At 41.5% G+C, this 19887-nt stretch overlaps 1 protein-coding gene across 2 annotated transcripts in view; it reads right to left on the bottom strand.

Annotated features, from left to right (window-relative positions):
- Positions 1-302: 302 nt before the first annotated feature.
- LOC104396924 (BTB/POZ domain-containing protein KCTD1) overlaps positions 303-19887 on the bottom strand; it is a 67041-nt gene continuing 47456 nt past the window's right edge. For both annotated transcript variants that reach the window (XM_010006833.1, XM_010006834.1), the window contains exons 3-5: positions 5681-5825; positions 3039-3344; positions 303-501 (exon numbers count right to left, since the gene is read on the bottom strand). In XM_010006833.1, coding sequence (XP_010005135.1) covers positions 343-501; positions 3039-3344; positions 5681-5825 — 610 coding nt within the window. In that variant the 3' untranslated portion in view covers positions 303-342. The remainder of the gene's footprint in view (positions 502-3038; positions 3345-5680; positions 5826-19887) is intronic.

The raw sequence follows: 19887 nt of genomic DNA, 5'->3' as shown, positions 1-19887 counted from the left end.
TCTTGCATTTCCTACCCTTTGACATATACATACATATATATATGTACATACATACATATACATACATATTTTATATATATGTGTGTGTGTGTGTTTTCTTTTACACCTTGAGGTCATTATTATTACTACTATTCCAAATGTTCCCATATGAATTCAGGTGTGGTCTCTATATTCGATACAAATGTGTCTATTATTCAATTTTAGTTCCAGGACTTGTTTGGAGTCCAAACTGCACATGAAACGTCCCCCCTTTTTTTTTTTTTTTTCTTCTTTCTTTCCCTTTTTTTTTTTTTTTTTTTTTTTTTTTTTTTTTTTTTTTTTGCATAAAGAAACATGTCCATTTTAGTCCAGAGGCTCTTGCTTTATTCGAATGACGGAGGGTGCACGAGATGTCCTTCTGAGTTCTCGTCTCAGTACGTATTCACTGAATTGGGAAGAGTCCACTCCACCTCCACATGAGCCAACAATCTCAAACCCTCTCTGTTGTAACCTCTCAAGTACCTGCAAAAAAAAGAAGAAAGAAACGTTGATGTGTAAGTGAATAAACAGACTATTTGCTGTTCGAGGATAACTGCTGATTTTAAATGGATACAACTATGAAACAGAAGCAGTTACACAGATGAACTAACTGGGTTCCCTCAGCTTCACTGTACTGGACTGATTTCTGCTGGCTTTGGCCACCAAGCAGTAAGAAGAAATATATATTTTATTTTTTTTAATTTTTTTTTTCCAGACCTGTCAGCAACTACAGTATTTTTCCAGCTACAGAAACATGCCTGGAAAAACACATTCTCTGCTTCAGAAAATTTACACTACAAATGGGCAAACACAGGATTCCACAGCAAACTCCAGGGGATACTGAGCAAACACCTCAGTTAAATGGTGACAATGCAGATACTGCACTCATCATTTCAGAAAAGTTACCATTGTATTTCCTAGACACTCAAAAACCAACCATGACCAGCAAAGATCTGTGGCTACAGCTACCTGTGGTAAAACCTGGGACCTTTTAACTGTAATTATGGGACTAATGAGTTCTACCTGTTCACTTTCTTGCCTCTCTTTTCACAACCTGAGTGTTGCTTCCAGTGGGAAATAAAATGGCAAAAATAAAAGCCAAAACAAACAACAGAAGAGTCAGGCATGGCTGCTGGTGAGGCAGAGGGACACCCTCAACACATGCCATCAAAGACCCTTCTGGGGCTTCACCAGGGTCAGCTGGGATGGCCACCAGCCCCAGGGGGATGAGCTGATGCTCCCACTCCTCACAGGATGTGGGACCCTCTGTCCAGCATGACTGGACCTCACTAGGGTTGTGCTGGGGAACAGGTGCCTACCAGGACTTTCCCAGCTATCTCACCAATTAGCCAATTGGCTTGGATGTGTGTTGGAACAGAAAGTGCAAGCAGAGGCAGAAGACTGCAGAGAATCAGGGTGAGGGGAGAAGCAAGCTGTGGTTTAAAAATATCCAAACCAAGACATGCCATGTCTTTACGTGTATTGATTCAGGTCAGCAAATATTTCCAAAATACCTGAGGATGGCTACTTACACAGCAAACAAAGCTCAAAAAGGAGAGGGTGGGATAAGAGACTCAAAAGCAACCATCAAAACATCTGTGCAATTTCTGCTTATTGTGATCTTTAGCTTTTAACAACATAAGCCACAGTACCCCCCAGTATGTCTCAGTGCAAGCCACTGAAAAATAGAGCAGAAAAATTAATGTCTGAGAAAAAAATGTGATGGTAGCAATTGGTCAGGAAACTAACCCACTCCTGGGCATATAACTTAGTCTGTACCTCACCCTCCGGGTCTATTGGTAGTCCCCCTCCGACCCCGTGTTATTATCATCACTGGGAGATGCTTATGTCCCCCAAAAATGGAAGACGCAGCATTATCTAGATGAGATCAGAATTTCTCCTGAAGCCTGTGCACATTTTGCCACTCTGACTTGGATTTTTCAGATCAGTAAATATGCTTGGTAATTCTTAGTTGTGTGACAAAAAAGTAAACATCAGGATAAGAGATAAACTGCTAAAGGATACAACTGCTTTGACAAGTATTTCAGAAGTATTGGGCAGGTCTTTATTGAATGGAGAAGACCTGAGTAACACTGGAAAAATGACACACCAGTTTTTAATGACACCTGTGATAACTTCCCTCCTACTGTGCCCATCACATTACATGCCTTGCCTGACAGATAGGTTGAAGGGTCAAAAGCCCTCCTAGGATGCCCCAGTTCAAGAGGCATCAGAGGGGGCTGAGGCAAATTCTCCTCTGCTGGGTTAAGACTCAACAGACATCTTTTTCTGCAGCTGCAGGCTGCTCTCTTCTCCAGAAACACCGGGTCCTGTTTCAGTCGGAAAGAGGAGGAAGGCTGACTGTGTTCTCCCCCTGTGGAAGTGCAGCCCTCCATTCAACAGCTGGTCAATGCTACTGTCCAGACATCTCTTTCTCACATTAATTCCTCTCTCCCTTAACCTGCCCAGAATAAGAGACCAGGGAGTCACCTTTTTGCTCCCCCAATCTTTCTATTTAGTTTCAAGTTCCTGTGGACTCTGGTAAATCAGAGTATCTCCACTACCTTTTTCAGGTGAAGGCACAGCTCCTTATATCCTCACACTTAGGCTCTGTGGGGATGTGGCATCTTCCCTCTCTGGCTTGAGATGTCCTTGTGCCCTCTCATCAACCCAGAAAACAATTTATAACAAACAGGACAAGGGACTGGATGCAGGCTTGAATGATTGCTTTGTGTTCAAATGCAATTTTTTTTCCCCAAATGTCTCCCTTATATTAAGGCAAACATTTACCTCCTAAAGCAGGTTTTTAGCACTACTGTAGTTTATTTACAAAGAGATTTAGTGATGATATTGTGTGAATTAAGTTGAAAAAACAGCCCTGACCCCTAGAAGTAAATAACTAGCTCCAAGTCTCCAGATGATTTTATTAATCAAAATGTTCCACTGACAGAGAAGAAGGTCAGCCCCTTGGTACCCGGTCAGTAGGTTCCCTTCCAATAAATGTGTAGGTGACTTCCTACCTGAACTGAGTTGAGGTGGCAGTACCCATTCAGCGGAAATCGGATGACATGCGTTGAGTCGTGATTCCAGCCGGCATTGACAGAATTACACATCACGTCACCGATTTCTGGAAACACTTCTTCTATCAATGACTTATCTCCACTCAGTGTAATCCTCTCTCCAAGATCTGGGGCAACTCGCACCACCAGGCACTCACAAGACTTTGAAAAGCGGCCACTCTCCCGGTCCTGTTTCCACCTTTCCATCTCTCCTAGCATGGGCTGAAGCTGGAAATACTTGGCTTCTTCATATAATAAACTGTAGTCCTGAAAGACACACATATTACTGTGCACAATTAAGAAAGAGGCATTGCTAATGTACTGCTTAATGTATACGGTTACTCAGGCTAATGCTGCTCTAGATCTGGAACCCTTCAGACATAGTTCCTAATTACTGTGTAGGAAGGGGTAATAAAATAACAGCATGAGTGAAAAATCACCATCAGCCACTTGAGACAGGCTGGGTACAGCAGCGGTTGGGAGGCGAGGGAGAGGCTATGCTTGCTCAACTCCCTCCTGCTATTAAATAATCCAGGCAAAAATCTCACTTCTGCCTGTATTTTATCCCCATAGTGATGTCATAGAATAATGACCTCATTGAACAGATGGAACAGAATTCGATCAGGATTCAGAGTATTCATCACTAGGATCCATCACGTCTTACAGCAATACTAGCAGGCATTGTAACAGGTATACGAATGTAAATGAGGGAGTCTGTGATGGTTCTAAGTGTAAAATGATTCAGATATTTGCATAATGCATTGCACATAATACTGCATTTTTAAAATTAAGTATTTAATACCTCCCCATTTTTGTATTGTTTACCCCAACAGTATTGTTTACTACATCATCTCAAATGCCAGAGCAAAGAGAACACATTTCTAAGTATAGTCAGAACACAAGCAATTTAGAACTGATGATCTGGAGTCTGTCTACTGCCATTTTTTAGGTTAAAAAAAAACCCTTGTTTTTCTACTTTTAAGAGCGTAAGACCATTTGGAAAACATTTATACAGAGAAAAGCAATACAAGAAAATTAGGGAAGATAGAGGAACAGAATGACCACACAGGGAAAGTGGCCCTGAATCTGAGCTAAAGACAGAACACTTTATGAGAATTGGATGCTTAAATGATGCTCAAAATACTGCTTACAGTTAATGTGTAACACAAAACGGATCTGATCTAATCTAATCTAATCTAATCCAATCCAAATATTTCCAGAGGAACAAGAAACGCTGTTCACTTTAAGCGCTGATCTTTTGAACACCTTAAAGCGTAACTGGAAAGGAAACCCCTTTGAACACCAGGTTGGTTGGGTGACCTTGCCAGGAGTCACATTTTTAATTTCAGCACAGCTACAGTATATTTATGGGTTTATAAGGCTCTGCATATATAACTTCTTAATACTGCACAGAAGGTGGCTTTTCCCTTTGCCGTACTTCTGACTGCCTTCAGGACCAGTGCCGGGAGCAGCACAAAGCCATGCTAAGGCTTCAAAAAGGGATATGATGATGATCAGCTAGTTCCAAACTCCTACATTTTTCAGGTAGGTCTACCCTTGTCACACATGGGAGAAGTAAGATTGGGTCTACAGCAGAGGATTCAAAGGTTTCTGCAATATGGCTCTGAACTCAACATCACCCCTAATATGACCCAAACACCTGAAAACCTGTCTCAGATAAAAGGGATAAAAGACTGGACAGTGTGAACTGCTCTAACTCTTCCCCACCACCTCTCCTGTTCAATCTGAATTGCTGTATTTCCTACTGTGAACTAGTGGCACAGCCAGCTATGTAGATGTGTCTTCATTAAGTCATGATAAAAATCTGTTCTGATTGCAACCCTGGTCTCCAGTGTTCTCTTCGCTGACACCGCACACACACCCACATACCTACAAGCAGATAAACACAGAACCATCACACAGAGTATGAAGCTCTACCTCTGTAGGCTAATGTCTAATGTGGTAAACTACCACAAATTTAATGTGTTATTAAAAAGAAGAAAAAAAGCAGGCTCTTTATTAAAGTTTAAATAATAAACGTGAAACTATTCATCCCTGACTTCTCTATAATTCCAAAATTAAACTTGCAGTATGCATTCAAGAGTCTGGGGGAGAAAATATTCTATGACTTAATGCTCAAATATTACCATGTGTGCAGTTTATTTTGTCAATACTGTGATTCCCACACCATTCTCTGTGTTTCAGCATGGGAGTGGAAGCTGGAGTTGCTGCAATCAGAGGGGAAGCATAAAAGCGGATGAGAGGACAAGCAATCAGCAAAGCTTACAAACAGTTGGTTCCAGACTGTAACATCCTTTCTGCCTCCATCGGCATCCTACCATATTTAATTTCCTAGGTCAAACGTGGCAAGGTTACTCCATTACACTATAGCCAGGAGGGCAAAACTTAATTTTTATGTCACTCTAGGGAAGGCTGACAGATGCCACTTTAGCAACCCTATGCTTACTTTTGCCATGTACCTGAAATCAAGCACCATCCCTGCAAGTCCTCCCCACCTAGAGCTCTGTTTCGACTACATGCCAGATACAGATACTTGCTTTACCAAGGTGCATGCAAAACACCAACGTCCCTTGAAATCTCACCTTGAAATCATCAGGAATGAGGAGTTTCGATGTCCTTAAAAAATTCAAGATATATCTGAACATCTGCCCATCTCTGTCGATGAAATAATGCTGCTTGAGACTGTCGAGGACTATGGGCTCCGTGCCATCAAAAAGCCGGCCGATTCTGGAGAGGAAACAAGAGGGTGGGCAGCAGGGTCAGACCAATCTCAGCTTAGCAGCCACTCAAACAGCCCAATGCTGCAAAACCCCCTCGTGCCATCACCAAAGCAGCTCCACAGCTCTGCTTTGTAAGAAAAGAGCTGGTTCCAAACCATGATTTAAGCTGAGTGTTTTCCAGCGCTGACTCAGAAACTTGCAAGTAGCACCGCTGGGGGGGGGGAAGCAGCAGGGGCAGGAGACTCTCACACCAGTCTTGTTGCCCAAATACACCTTGTGTAATGACACCCCCTTACTTATTTTGGACATCCCTCTTGATAGTTCCCATCAGCAGATCCTGTCCCCCCAGATACACCAACCCCCTCGATTTATTTAATTCTGCATTCTGGGCAATTGCACAAGTGAACCTGATTTAATTTGGAAATTGCACTCATGAACAGGGTTTTTTTGGTTGTTTGCTTGTTGCTTGTTTGTTTTTAAACTCAGAGCATTTTTTGGATGCTATTTACTGCAACCAGTGCTTGGACAGGCACAACTGAGGAGGCAGATTGTTGTGGGAATATGCAGCTGGAGATGCAAAGTTTATAACATTTCAATGCGAGGTAACAATTTCATAGTAAAAATGAACTGTTTGTGGCAGGTATCAATTAGCACACTCTAAAATAATCAGGAAAAATGCCTCTGTTTTTAGAGACCACCCACTGAGCACTAGTCACGCAGCCACCTGGAGAGCCTCTGCTTGCCAACGGTTCTTGCAACCTCAGCTGCTGGGTACACACATTTTCTAGACACGTGCCCCTCAAATCTGCTTTCGTTAGAGCAGCTGGAATGGCCGAGAACTCTGAACAAAACCACACCAGAGTAACACGAAGTACATGCACTGGGGCATTTGCAAAATGCTCCTGAATCACTGGCAGCTTCCCAGTGAAATCATCAGGAGTGACTGGAAGGTTTAATTTTGTGTGCCTGTTCACACTTCCGCATGTGTGATGTGGAAGTACTTTTTGATTCTTTCCAGTGTTGGCTCCCTCAAGAACTGTAAACAAAACAATCTCAAAATAGCCCACTTGTGATACATCACACAGAAACTCCTCCTGAAACACAACCAATGGTTTTGGACATGACTTCTAACCTTGATGTTATATTCTGCAATATTTTTCAGGTTCTGCATTTTCATTATTTGAATGAAAAGGCTCACTCATGTGTGGGGGTTTTTCCCCAGTATAAGCCATCTGTTTCAGGAACCAGCACAGTAGAATCATAGGATGGTTTGGGTTGGAAGTGACCTTAAAGATCATCTAGTTCCAACTCTGCTGCCATGGGCAGGGACACCTCCCACTCGACCAGGCTGTTCAAAGCCCCATCCAACCTGGCCTTGAACAGTTCCAGGGAAGGGGCAGACACAACCTTCCTGGGCAGCTTATTCTGATGTCTCATGACCCAGAATTTCTTCCTAATGTCTAAACTAAATCTCTGCTCTTCCAGTTTTAATCTATTACCTCTTGTTCTATACCTATATGCTCTTAAAAAAGTCCCTCCCCAGCTTTCCTGCTGGCCCCTTCAGGTATTGGAAGGCCATTATAGGCTCTCCCTGAAGCCTTCTCTTCTCCAGGCTGAATAACGCCAACTCTCTCAGCCTGTCTTCACAGAAGAGGTGCTCCAGCCCTCAGATCATCTTCTTGTCCCTTCTCTGGACTCACTCCAACAGCTCCATGTTCTTCTTGTTTTGGGGGCTCCAGAACTGGACACAGTACTCCAGGTACTCTCACAAGAGCAGAGAAGAGAGGGGAATCATGTCCCTCTACTTGCTGGCCATGCTTCTTTTGATGCCAGGCTGACTTCTGGGCTGCACGCACACATTGCTGGCTCATGTCCAGCTTCCCATGAACCAACACTGCCAAGTCTTTTTCTTCAGAGCTGTTCTCAATCCATTCTCCACCAAGCCTGTATTTCTGCTTGTGGTGGGGTGTTGAGGAACTGCAGAGGGACAGGGCCCAAGATGACCACGCGCTGGGTTGCACCCACAGCCATACACACTTCTTTTGAAAATAACCCAAAGGGAGTTCAGAGTGATGTCCCGCAGCAGGGACCTCAGTAGTACACCCAGTCATAATTGTGAACAGAATACAAGTCTCCTCTATTCTTTCTCACCAGGTGGGAGAGTTGAAGACCAGAAAAGAAATAAAACCCCATTAATCTCAGCTGGCCATTGAAAATTCTGGAGGAAATGCCTGAATCAGTTTAAGCTGCATGAAATTCACAACATATAAGAAATGAGACATATTTTGCAGAATGATGCAGTTCAATATATTTTTTTCTCAAAGCCATCCCTCACAATAATTCAAGCTTTTTTCCTCAGATACTTAACACTGCCTGCCCTGCTGCTCAAAATTTAAGCTGTGACAGGCCATATAATACAAGTTCCTGTTCACTAGGTGGATGAGCAACATTTATGTCTAGTACAGATGCACTTGGCATTTAGAATTAATTTTCCCCTCTACTCAAGCATGTTGTTTTGGAATCTATAATGGAATTCACACAGAAAACATATATATTTGGCCAAGTCAGTCATTACTGAAATGTTTAACAGTAATTGGTTTCTGCAGCATTTTCCTAGTTCTAAATTACTACCATAATTACATATTTTTAAACCTCTAGGCTTTTTGTCTTCATTTTATTAATTGTTTAGGAGAAAAACAAGACAGTATCAGGGAAAGCAGCCTTCTGACAAAATCAGAATGTTGACAAGAGAATACAACCATCTGGAGTGTTACATGGGACCTGAAAGACATTGGGTCTGGGCTGCAAGACTTCAGAGAAAACACTCCCTTAGTGCACTGCTGAGTTCAGCAGCAGGAAAACCCAAGGAATTGCAAAGTCCCGGTTCCCTTTCTCTCCCTTTGCAGGCTCACTTTATAATACGCAACTGAACTTCCACATGTTAAAACAGCTTTGGAAGGGTAGATACCCAACAGAGAGACTTCTGTAAACAAAATTAAAGCCTTCTTTCCTTTTCAGATTCAAAAATAAGATTCCAGCTTCCTTCATATGGCCTCCAGGGAGACTTGAGACAATACAGGACGCAAATCTGGCAACATGGTTCTTTTCCTAAGCTGCATTTGCTACACCCATCAGGAGAGGAGGCTAGGCTATGCCAGGATCTGGGGAAGGATCAACCAACGCCTTCACTCTCCAGCTTCCCTCTGTACTCTTGGGTTCCTGGAAGCACAGCAGCAGGCTCTCAGCTGTGCCTCGCTTGGCAGGTTTTCTATACAGTAAAATTTGAGTAACCACCCTGCCTGTCACCCATAGCTCTGCTGCTCCTCCTGCTTGGTCTCGTACTGCAATTATAAATGCTTAAGATACGTCAGTTTTCAATTTGCTGGCATGAGAAGGGGCTGTTAAGGCATGTTTACTGTAATTTCACTTCCCAAGAAAACCTGAGTGATATTTTTGCCTATCTCCTCCTTAACAACATTGGCCAATGATTGGCAAAGATACCTTTTTTTAGAAAAAAAATAAATAAAATTACAAATATGTTACAGCAGAATGGATTTCCAAACAGGAAAGTGCCTCATAGAAAGCTTGCAAAATAAGCTGGTAATGATATGCAGAATTAGCCAAACATCAAGGGTAAAGGATAAAAAAATCTAGTCCATTTACAAGAAAATGCACTTCTGAAATATTTAATTAAAACTATCAGCCTGGAATTTTCTGTATATCGTGAAAATTAATGTCCCATGGGTTGAAAGTGCGACCTCCAATGGGTAATAATTAATGTCTATGGCTTTAAGTTTCATATTCTGCTGTCAGAAATCAAATGCTTCAAGGGTTGAAAATACAATCAGTGGAAAACTCAGCTTCCATCAGAGAATCTGGTTTTACTTTAAGAACACAAAACAGGTAAAGCCAAAAGCCTGGCTTTAGTGAGAAGAAAACAACTGGATATGGAAAACATCAATGTTTACTTCCATAAAATACTGCAGGGAACTTTCTCCCCGCAGACCAGCACTCCCAGACCAGCATTTCTAGACCAAAGAGCTAGCACGGGAAGGTGACATTGCTTACAGGATTTTTTAAGTTCTTCAGAAACTAGTCCTGCTTGTCAAGTATAAAAATATACTCAGTCTGCAGCAAAACTGTACACACAGTGTAAGTGTTTATAACTTGCCTCTCTCAGTGTATAAATATTTATATATATTATTATACACATAAAAAGAAAGACTTCCCTTTATTAGATTCTGCCCCAGTTGAGAATTTGAGAAAGCAGCAATAATTAGGAACAAGATGGCCAATATTAATTAAATAAACAAAATACTGCACAACTTAACCCTAAGAAAAATTACATGGTTCTTCAGAGTGTTTGAGCAGCATCAATGGACAGAGCTAAAATTCTTCCCTTTTGTAATCAAAGAGATACAAGGAACTTGGAAAAGCAGCAAGTCTTGATGTCTACAAGCATGCAGAATATTGCATTACTTTCAGTCTAAGGTAGAAATAAAACTAGTTGTGTTTTTTTTTGTTTGTTGTTGGTTTTTTTCCTAAGAAAATACAGATTCCATATTACTGAATATATTAATTACGTTATTTCTCATATTATTATTGTTATCAGAGGACAAAACCTCAAACCAGAAAGTTTTATGGCAATAAACATTTTTTTTGAGTGTTTTAAGCTGTCAGCTTTCCCCACTCTCTGTGTCTTCTGCAGAACAAAAAAAAAAAAAAAAAGGGCAGAAAACTCCTGGTGTTTAATGGCCCAGCAGAGGGAACTGCACAGCTGGAAGAGCATCAGCGATGCCCTGGCATCCGCAACCCCGTGCTAAAAGCAAGGCAAGCAACTGCCTGGAACTCCCCCAAGGTCACATATTCAGTGGCTGGCAAAGGGCAAAGCATTCATGAAAATACATCCTTCTCTCTCCAAATAATAAATTACATGGCAAGAAAAAAAAAGTATTTTAGTTGAAATCTTACTCACCTGATTGGAGTCACTGTGGCAAAGTGAGAAGGGGTTTGGCCCTTAAAAGGCTAAGTGAATGCAAGTTTTCCTATCACCTCATTATATTTATGTGACTAATGGGAATGCTTATTTAACACTCTGGGGTGTGCAGAGAGTGAGCTGGAATAGGCTTTTACTTTTTTTTTTTTTTTTTTCTCTGTGACTTTTCAGTCCACATTGTGCTTATTAATTTCTTTTCATTTTCTTTTACTAAGTGCTCAAAGGCAATTTGCATAAGAGCCCATTATAAATTAGATCTGTTTAATGGTATGCTCATCTCATGGCTATTTAATTTTACTTCCTCGTATGTCTAAATTATATAATTTTGCACTGTCCCCTAGAAGCTAGTACATTTCAAGAGGGATCCATGCCAAGAATAAATGGCATCTATCTGAGCAGAGAAATCTTTTTTCAGAGGACCACTTTAAGAGTAACAACCTGCTGCTCTTCTTTGAATACCTCACATCATTTGGATCCACAGTGACAGAATACCTAGTGTTCTTTATAACTCTACATAACTAAAGTTGGCTCCCAGACATGATATAACAGAATACATTTGCAATTTTCAGGAACATATATTATGAAAACCGCATTTTAACCAAATATTCTGTTGTAATCTCTTGCTCTCAGTGCTATTATAATTTGTTCTTATCTCTTCCTCCTTACATTTAATTTAAGGTTCCATGTCCATGAGTCTCAGGAATTCTTTGGCACAGACAGTTCCTACATTATCAGAAGAGGCATGAATACAATTATTACAAAGCAAAGGTAACAGGGGAAAAAATGTATTAAAACCTAAAATCTCATTAAACCTTCTACAGAAAAGGTATTTATATAGGCACCAAAATGACAGAGCAAGACAGTACAGGAGGAGGTATTAAAACACCAGTTCTTATGAGAGTTAAAAGAAAATGTTACATGGCATTTTAAAGAACAGATAAATCCCAGACACTGAGTAGAGGGATGTCAAGCTTTTGTGAAAATATTTGCTGAAGATTAAAGAACTGAACCATTTACATGGAGATAATTTCAACCATCTAAGTTTGTTACTTGAGCATGGAAGTGAAAGAAAAGGTAAGGGCAAGCTCAGTGGGCTAATAAAACATTTAAAAGAGATTGAGAAAGACAAGAAGGGGTGAATAGCCTTAAATGCAGAGTAAAGTATGTGAGGAACAGATGGGAAGGATCTGAAGTTATGAATGAGGTGGTATCACCTCCCTCATAATGCATCAGAGGAAAAAAAGAAAATCATCATGGGATTTGCTATAACCTGCCTGACCAGAGGCAGCACCAGAAACAGAGAAAAGCAAATCAGACATATCACAAAATTAACTAATAGCCATTGGATCTAATGCATGTGGACAAACTGACACATTAACTGGAAAAGAATAAATTGCACAACACTGTGTAGTTGTATTGCAGGAATGCTACTTACATGAGAGCTATCTACAGCCTTCTATGTCACAGATGCACATGGAGATGATGAGATATGTAACTAAATGACAACTGAACAAAAGAGGGTATGTGGGTCATAGGAAACTTTGGGGTGAACTAAAAAATTTATGGCTAGGCCTCCAGAAGCCAATAGCAACACCCTAATCTCTGTTTGCCTGAAAAGGATTTCCAAGAAAAATTAAAAACTGTATTTTCCTGCTAAGCAGATAATCACACCAGAAGTAATAATTGCACTACGAAATACGGCTAGTACAGAAACTCCCCTGATGTACCTCATATACTGGTTGACATATATACAGCCTTATGGTGGGTGCTGAGCGCCTAAATGCCCAACAGCAGGTGGTCAAAAAATACAGGTGCTGTCACGGCCTTCTCCTGGCATGTTCAAACGCCCATTCCCAAACTCAAGACTCTCATTCACCCAGACCCAAATGGCTCTTGTAGAAACACTGACAATTTAGAAAAGAAAGAAAGAAATAGTTGGGATGGGATGTCAAGAGCTGGTGACTCATGGCTAGGAAACTATCTATGTGGGCAGATGGAAACCATCTCCCACATTCCCACATTGCATGACAGCAGCCAGGGTGAGGCCAGGAGAGCACTATCCCTGGAGTACAGACGATGGGCCAGGGAGTTTCTGTTTACCATGTACCTTCTCACTCTGCTCTGGTATACCAAAGAGATACAGACAGATAACAGAACAGGCTGCACCTAAATCCGTGTCTTTTCACACAAGGCTGGGCAGGTAAGTGTTTTAAAAGCAATTTCAATATTGTGGCAGCCAAACCTCCTGAACCTCTAGATTACGCTACAGGTTTCAGATGTGGTTGAGAGGGGTCTGTCCTCTGCTCTGCAGCTGTTCCCTCACCCCAAACCAAAGCCCTCACCTCCACAATCCCCCTCATTTTTGGCACAGTGAGGTTCCTCCATCTGAAAGACATTGAAGTTGCTGACACTCCCCAAGACATCCTGCCTATCCCTCACACTCACAGTTTTGCTTGTCTCCAGATACCAAGCACTGCCTTAAGTCCTTTTGCTACCACCAAGACCCATCACTACAAAACTTAAATGTTGCAGTCCCTCAGCCAAAACTGCTATCTACAGAGTGGTATCACAGCCCCCCTCTTCCTCTAGGACCTTGAGACACCTCTCCGAACAGCCAGCGCTCTGGTGGACCTACCCAACATGCCAACTTAGGAGTCCTGGAGCAAAGGCAGAGGCTGCAGATACCTGGTGCAAGCTCTCTTACATCACGAGAGCTGTTTTGCTTCAGCCATTTGTCGGGACATCAGGCAAAGGGCAGCAACATGCAGCAGCTCACCTGCACACCCTCTGCTCCGTAGTCACAGCCTGAGCACCATCATTCTATGCTTTACAATTGTATCTCTCCTTGCTCTTCTTTTCAGGCTCACCCACACACTGGATCTACCAAAGAGCAAACTGCAAACCTTTAAGCCCCACATCTCCTACAGTGTTTGGTATCTCACAGATAAGTCCTTAAAAACTTTTTCCTTTTGCAGTGCATATCAAAAGCATTTTTCCTAAAAGACATTTAAACCAATGAAATGTTAAATCAATTATTCATGCAAATACTTTCTCCATCTCTGTTTTTTTGTAACCAACTTCTCTTGGCAATTATGACATTTCACAGAAAAATTAACAAATATTCTCTTTGCTTGCCAAGATAATTTTCCTAAGCTGGAATCCAATTTCATTGAGGTATGTTATTTACGTTTTATCTTGAGGGAAGCTGCCTATTAAGTTAGTAGCAACCGTGTCCTTTTGCTTATGATACGTTTATTACCAAGTTATCAGGAGTACCTTTAAGTTATTAGGGTGCAATGGCAAATTAAGTACTTTGCGTCATAATTAGCTAATAACTTTTGAATGATATTTTAATCATGTTTAAGATGGTCAGGTTTGCTGTGAGTACAGATAATAGAGGACAGGAGCAGAACCAGAGTGTTTATCATTTGATACCAAAAGCCAGAAAGTAGCTAAACCAGGGAAGGAACAACATCCCAAAGGCCATGATAATCTATATATTCAGAACACTGAACCTTTTTGCAGGCAGCAATAAAGTAATAAAGTAGAACTTGTGTCTTGGGATCATGTTTAAGTAAAAAGGAAAAATGTATTAGCTCCAACCCGCTCTCCTTTAAGCCTGACAATTTTTCTTAAAAAGATATGTTAGCAACTCATCTTCAAAGTCCTATCAATAAATCTGTAAATACAGACTCCACAGAGAGAACCCTGTTAAAAAGCACCTTCAAAAAAGCTATGAGAGCCATTTCCCTTTCAAAAAATCTGGCCACTGAAAAAAACCCACCAAAACAACAAACACCAAAATCCCCCCAAAACACTCAACAACAAAACCTCAGAATGGCAGAAATTCTTTGATGTATTCCTTTGTACATCAAGTTTGCCCCTCAGCTTTCATGAACTACATTCAAACCACTGTTAGCTCTCAGTATTTCCTCTGTACCCTGGAGAAGGCTCAGCATCAAAATTCCATGTACGTATCACTGAAAATTAGGGAACACTCTGAGATTCTCCATGAAATCCTTTACAAAACTATCAGCAAAATGAGCATGCTATGTAAGAAGTGCTGTGGTATCACTAACTCTGCCCCTTTCCAGAATGTTACTTTGGGAACCATGCATCATACAACTTATTGCCTGGAGCCTGTGCCCCTGTAAACAACAACCAGGGCAATGCAACCATAACAATTAAGCTATCCAAGATCTTCACAACTTTGGCTACTTAGCCAGAAATCCTGTCTATGTTGTTTTGTTACCTGCTGCTTCCTCTAAGAGAGAGGACAACACGTTTCCATAGACAGGACAAGAACACACTTGCCCTTCCCTTTGCAAGAGTTGCACAAGCTCCTACATTGCAGCCCATAAAGCCAAGCGGTGGCATGAAGTAGCCTCTGTGTGCTGTACTGAGGATCCTATGGGGGCTGCTTCTCAAGAGAGAAGGAGGCCACTTCTACATTAAAGCTTAAGTAAAAGTTGCTCATTAATGAATACAATTCAGAAAGAGGAAGTGCTTCCAAAACCTTTAGCTGTTAACTATGGTTAGTCTCTGTCCCCAGAAAACAGTCCTCCAGAGCCTGGAATGGAATAAAGTATTCCCAAACATCCTTGCTCCTCTGCTCTCAATAAATACTGGCAAAAATCACTAGCAAAGTTCATAGCATCATTCTCAAGCACAGTTCATACAGAGGACAAAAATTTGCTGCAGCAGAAGCTTGTAAAACATTAACAGGTTTCAGCCCTGCTGCTGAACTTGATCTTGGACTGTCACAACACAAATTTTCTAGGGAAGGTGGAAAGGATGTTTGCCTGCTTTTTTAAAGCCTTATAAGCACAGATAAAGCAAAAACATACACATATAAAGAACAACCTAAGGTAGTAAAAACAAGCTTCACAGCTTAAAATATGTAAAATATTAGAGATGCAACTGTCACTGCCAAACTTTTCTCTGCTCATTAGACTTGGTCTTCAGTGACCTTCAGTTTGTCCACAGCACCCTCAATCCAGGCAGCATGCAATCTGGGGCGAAGCCGGGGTTGTACAACATAGCACGCTGTTAGCCATGGGACCCTTGTTTCATCTCTTGGAGGAGAAAGTCTAATGGATGAGGAAGGGGTAGAATCGTTTGGTTTGGGAGGGACCTTAAAGAACATCTAGTTCCAACCTCCCTGTTGTAGTCAGGGACACTAGACCAGGTTGCCCAAAGCCCCATCTAACCTGGCCTTGAACACTTCCTTGGAGGGGGCTTCCACAACTTCCCTGGGCAACCTGTGCCAGTGCTTCACCACCCTTACACTACAGACTTTCTTCCTAATGTCTAACCTAAATCTCCTTTCTTCCAGTTTGGAAGCCATTCCCCCTTGTCCTATTGCTGCCTGCCCTTGTAAAAAGTCCCTCCTCAGTTTTCCTGTAGCCCCCTTCAGGTACTGGAAGGCTGTTAAAACATCTCCCTCGAGCCTTCTCTTTTCCAGGCTGAACAACCCCAGCTCTCTCAGCTTGACTTTATAGGAGAGGTGCTCCAGCTCTCTGATCACCTTTGTGGTCCTCCTCTGGAATCGTTCTAGCAGCTCCGTGTCCTTTGTATATTGGGGGCCACAGAACTGGACACATTAGTGCAGATGGGGTCTGACAAGAGTGGAGAAAATCACCTCCCTTGACCTGCTGGCCATGCTTCTTTTGATGCAGCCCAGGATATGGTTGGCTTTCTCAGCTGCAAGTGCACATGGCCAGCTCATGTTGAGTTGCAGAAAGATAAGGGAGATGGGGGCTGCCCTGGAGAAACAAACTCTGTCAAAGCGTATGTTGGATTCCCTGTGCAACACTACCATTAAGCATGCCTGCTTTGTTTTTTTGAGCTCCTTTGAGTGAAGCAAGAAGGTACTAGGCTAAAGAATGCTGCAAAGAAAGCATGCAAGAATGACTCTTCAGAACAGGACTGAAACAGTATGCAGAAAATACAGCCCAAGGACACATGTTGAACTGAGGAGGAACAGGAGACGCTGATGGCCTGTTTCTTAATTAAGCACTACATTTCTCTGTGCACAGCAGCAGGCAATCTCATTGGAAACAGTATTACTACAAATGCACCATGAGGACAACAAACTAGGGTCACTCTGGCTGCCCTAATAATCTTCCTTTCCTATAAAGCTGACTTTAATTGCAACGAGTGAAGCTGCAAGGCCGGCTACACAATAACACATTCATTATACTCTTCTCGAATATTTGTGTTTTGCTTTACTACTTAGCTCACCTGCTCACAGATTCCTCTAGACCTAGACCAAAAATGGTACTTCCAGGCTAACATCCTAGATTATAAATTCTTTGAGAAAAGCAATAGAGAAAAGCAGTGAGAGCAGACACAACAGAGGCAACAAAGATGTGGGTGTTCTGAGCATAGAATTTAGTATGAGAAACACAGCAGTCTACATTGCTCTTGTTTTGATTAAGCCTAACTTATATACACTACAATTACATAGCTGTGTCTCCTAGTGTGGAGACACACATGTGGCTACACAGAGAGACGTGTTTATACCCGTATAACTAATTCCCACACATTTACATGTTTAAGTGCTTCCATGGTAGAGGTTGAAGTTATTTAAGCATTTCAGTAACTAGGAAAATCAAACCATTAACCAAATCAGTTAAGAAGACAGGAAAGTCCACCTAAAACAGCTTAGACAGTGGCTCTGAGCAATAAATAATGCTTAATGCAAAGGTTAGAAATGCCAAAGCCACACCTGTACATTCTGCTGGTGGTGGGGGTGATAAAAAACACACAGATAACATTATTTCCATTGGCAAACTTTACATACACAATCCAGCGGCTTTATTGTTTATTAAATTAGATGCTGTCATGGTGTAATCATCCCTGCAGCCATACCAAACCCAAGAGTATGTCAGATGTATTTCTGTGGAGGAGGCAGAGAAAAGAAAGGAAGAGAACGGAGATGCAGTGCAGAAGCGATAGAGCCCCATAAACAGAGGCGTAAGGAATAATTAATCCACATATATGAAAACAGACACTATAATTGCAGACATCAAAATCCTCAAAAATACCACATGACAAAACTAAATGTTACATCACAGTGCCTTCAATACACGAATGCCAGGTTGTGATTCAGCTACCTAAACACAGGTGTCTGGTGCCACCTGAGACACTGCAGGGCATCTCAGGGACTGCCAAAGGGTTGAGGGATGGCTCAGGGACACTACTGCAGACTCGTGCCCTCCTGGAGCAGCCACAAGACTCCAGGCAGGAACCTTCATGCATGGACACTAGCTGCTCATATAAAGGCAAACACACCCCACTCACAAGACGACCAGAAACTGACTGTACTGAAATAAATACATTAAGCACAGATACTAATTTCAAGAGAAAACCAGGCTTTATTAAATATAAAAAATAACAAATGTATGTGATATAAAATTGTGAGCAGCAAGTTTGGATTGCTCCTAAAATGTGTAGGAATTTCTCATGTCTTTAATTGAAGCACTATTTTAGCCTGCAATTCAGCACACCTTCACACAGAGAAGCTGACTTTTTAGCTTCTTCCCAAGATGCAGCTTTGCCAAAGGAAATAAAGTTGAGGGCCCCTGGAAGTTATATGATACTACAAGTGTGTTAGGATCCCTATTTCCTAAATGCAGACAGTCAGCCCCAAGTATTTTAGCAGGGTGTTGAAGCAAGACAGCTCTTGGATGGAGCTACAGCCAATGGTCAAGATGCCGACACCCATGGAGGGCAGCGCAGCTCAGCCCATCAAGCTGAGGAACCCTTTTAAACTAGCAGAAAGATGTTGACCATGCAGCAGCCTACTGCTTGAATTTCTGTTTTCATTATTTCATTCACTTAATTTTGAAACCTTTCTCTAAAAAGAACCAAATGTAACTTCACTTTTTTGTTGTTGGTTTGTTTTTGTTGTTTTTTTTTAAAGTAATTGCCTATAGGTCTTTCTATATGGCATTTGCCCTTGTCCCCAGATAGTGGTGCCACTGCACAATTCTCATATCAACAGATTCAGCTGCAGCTTGCACTTGCTTAATGGCTGAAACTGCAAAAGACCTGATAAACAAGCAACAGCTGTGTGTGCCAAAAGGCTATGACTCCCTTACCAACAAGAAAAAGAAAAAACGGCCAACAGTTTGGTGAGAAAAATCCTTAATTTCAAAACAAGATGTTTTTTAGGATAATGCAAGTTCCACTACAGGCATTTTCAGGGACAGAACACTGTTTCAAAACCTTCTCTTCCTTTCTGTGCTGGCTGAAAATAAAATGTCTTACAACAACCTTGCATTAGTCCCTTCACTTGTGTAGCTACTTAACATGGATACTTTTTGCTCTATATCTGGATGTAATAAAAATTTAATCTAGCAAAAATCAAAGTGTTTTGGTAAATTTCTGATTTTTTTTTTCTCTTGCAACACCAGGAGGCATAGATATAATTGTTTCCTACTATCTTTACAGGAGATCTACAGAACCACATTACTGAAAGGTGCAGAAGATGAAAATAGTTTGGAATAATCAAGAGTTGCACTGTTTCATCAAAGCTGTCCTCCCCCACCTCTCCAAAAGCTACTGGTATTACAATGAACAGTTGGGTGCTCCGGGATGATTCTGATCATTTTCCATTACATTCTCAAAACCCTTTACTTTTTAAGAGTTTAGAGGCAGGGAAAAGCCACTAAGCACAATGAAAGGAAGGGGTCTGTAGAAAGACAGTGTCCAGAAAGAACCAAGTCTGACTATGAAGTCAGATCAAACTGTGTTTTCTTGCCAGCCATCGCATGTACTGACGTATTAAAAGTCCCTGTTTATTTGCGTTAATCCAGCAGCCCTCCATGGAACAAACCCTACAGTGCAGTCCTCAGCCATTCAGCTTTGCACAGCTTTTCTTCCCTCAGAAAGGAAGATTGCAAGATGCTTACAGAAACAAATGAATAATAATAATAATAAAAATAAATCAGAGGAGGCAAAATGGACCTAGACGCACAGCTGTGAAGCGGAAGGCAGAACCTGCTACTTCATGAACCAGCTTCATGATGGGCTTTAACAGGATGGAGAAGGCACCTGAGGTCAGATT

The sequence above is a fragment of the Chaetura pelagica genome, unplaced genomic scaffold, assembly GCF_000747805.2.
Source record: "Chaetura pelagica isolate M959 unplaced genomic scaffold, ChaPel_1.0 scaffold109, whole genome shotgun sequence".
NCBI lineage: Eukaryota > Metazoa > Chordata > Aves > Apodiformes > Apodidae > Chaetura > Chaetura pelagica.
Note: the sequence above shows the minus strand (reverse complement) of the source record. Positions and strands in the feature narration are given on the sequence as shown.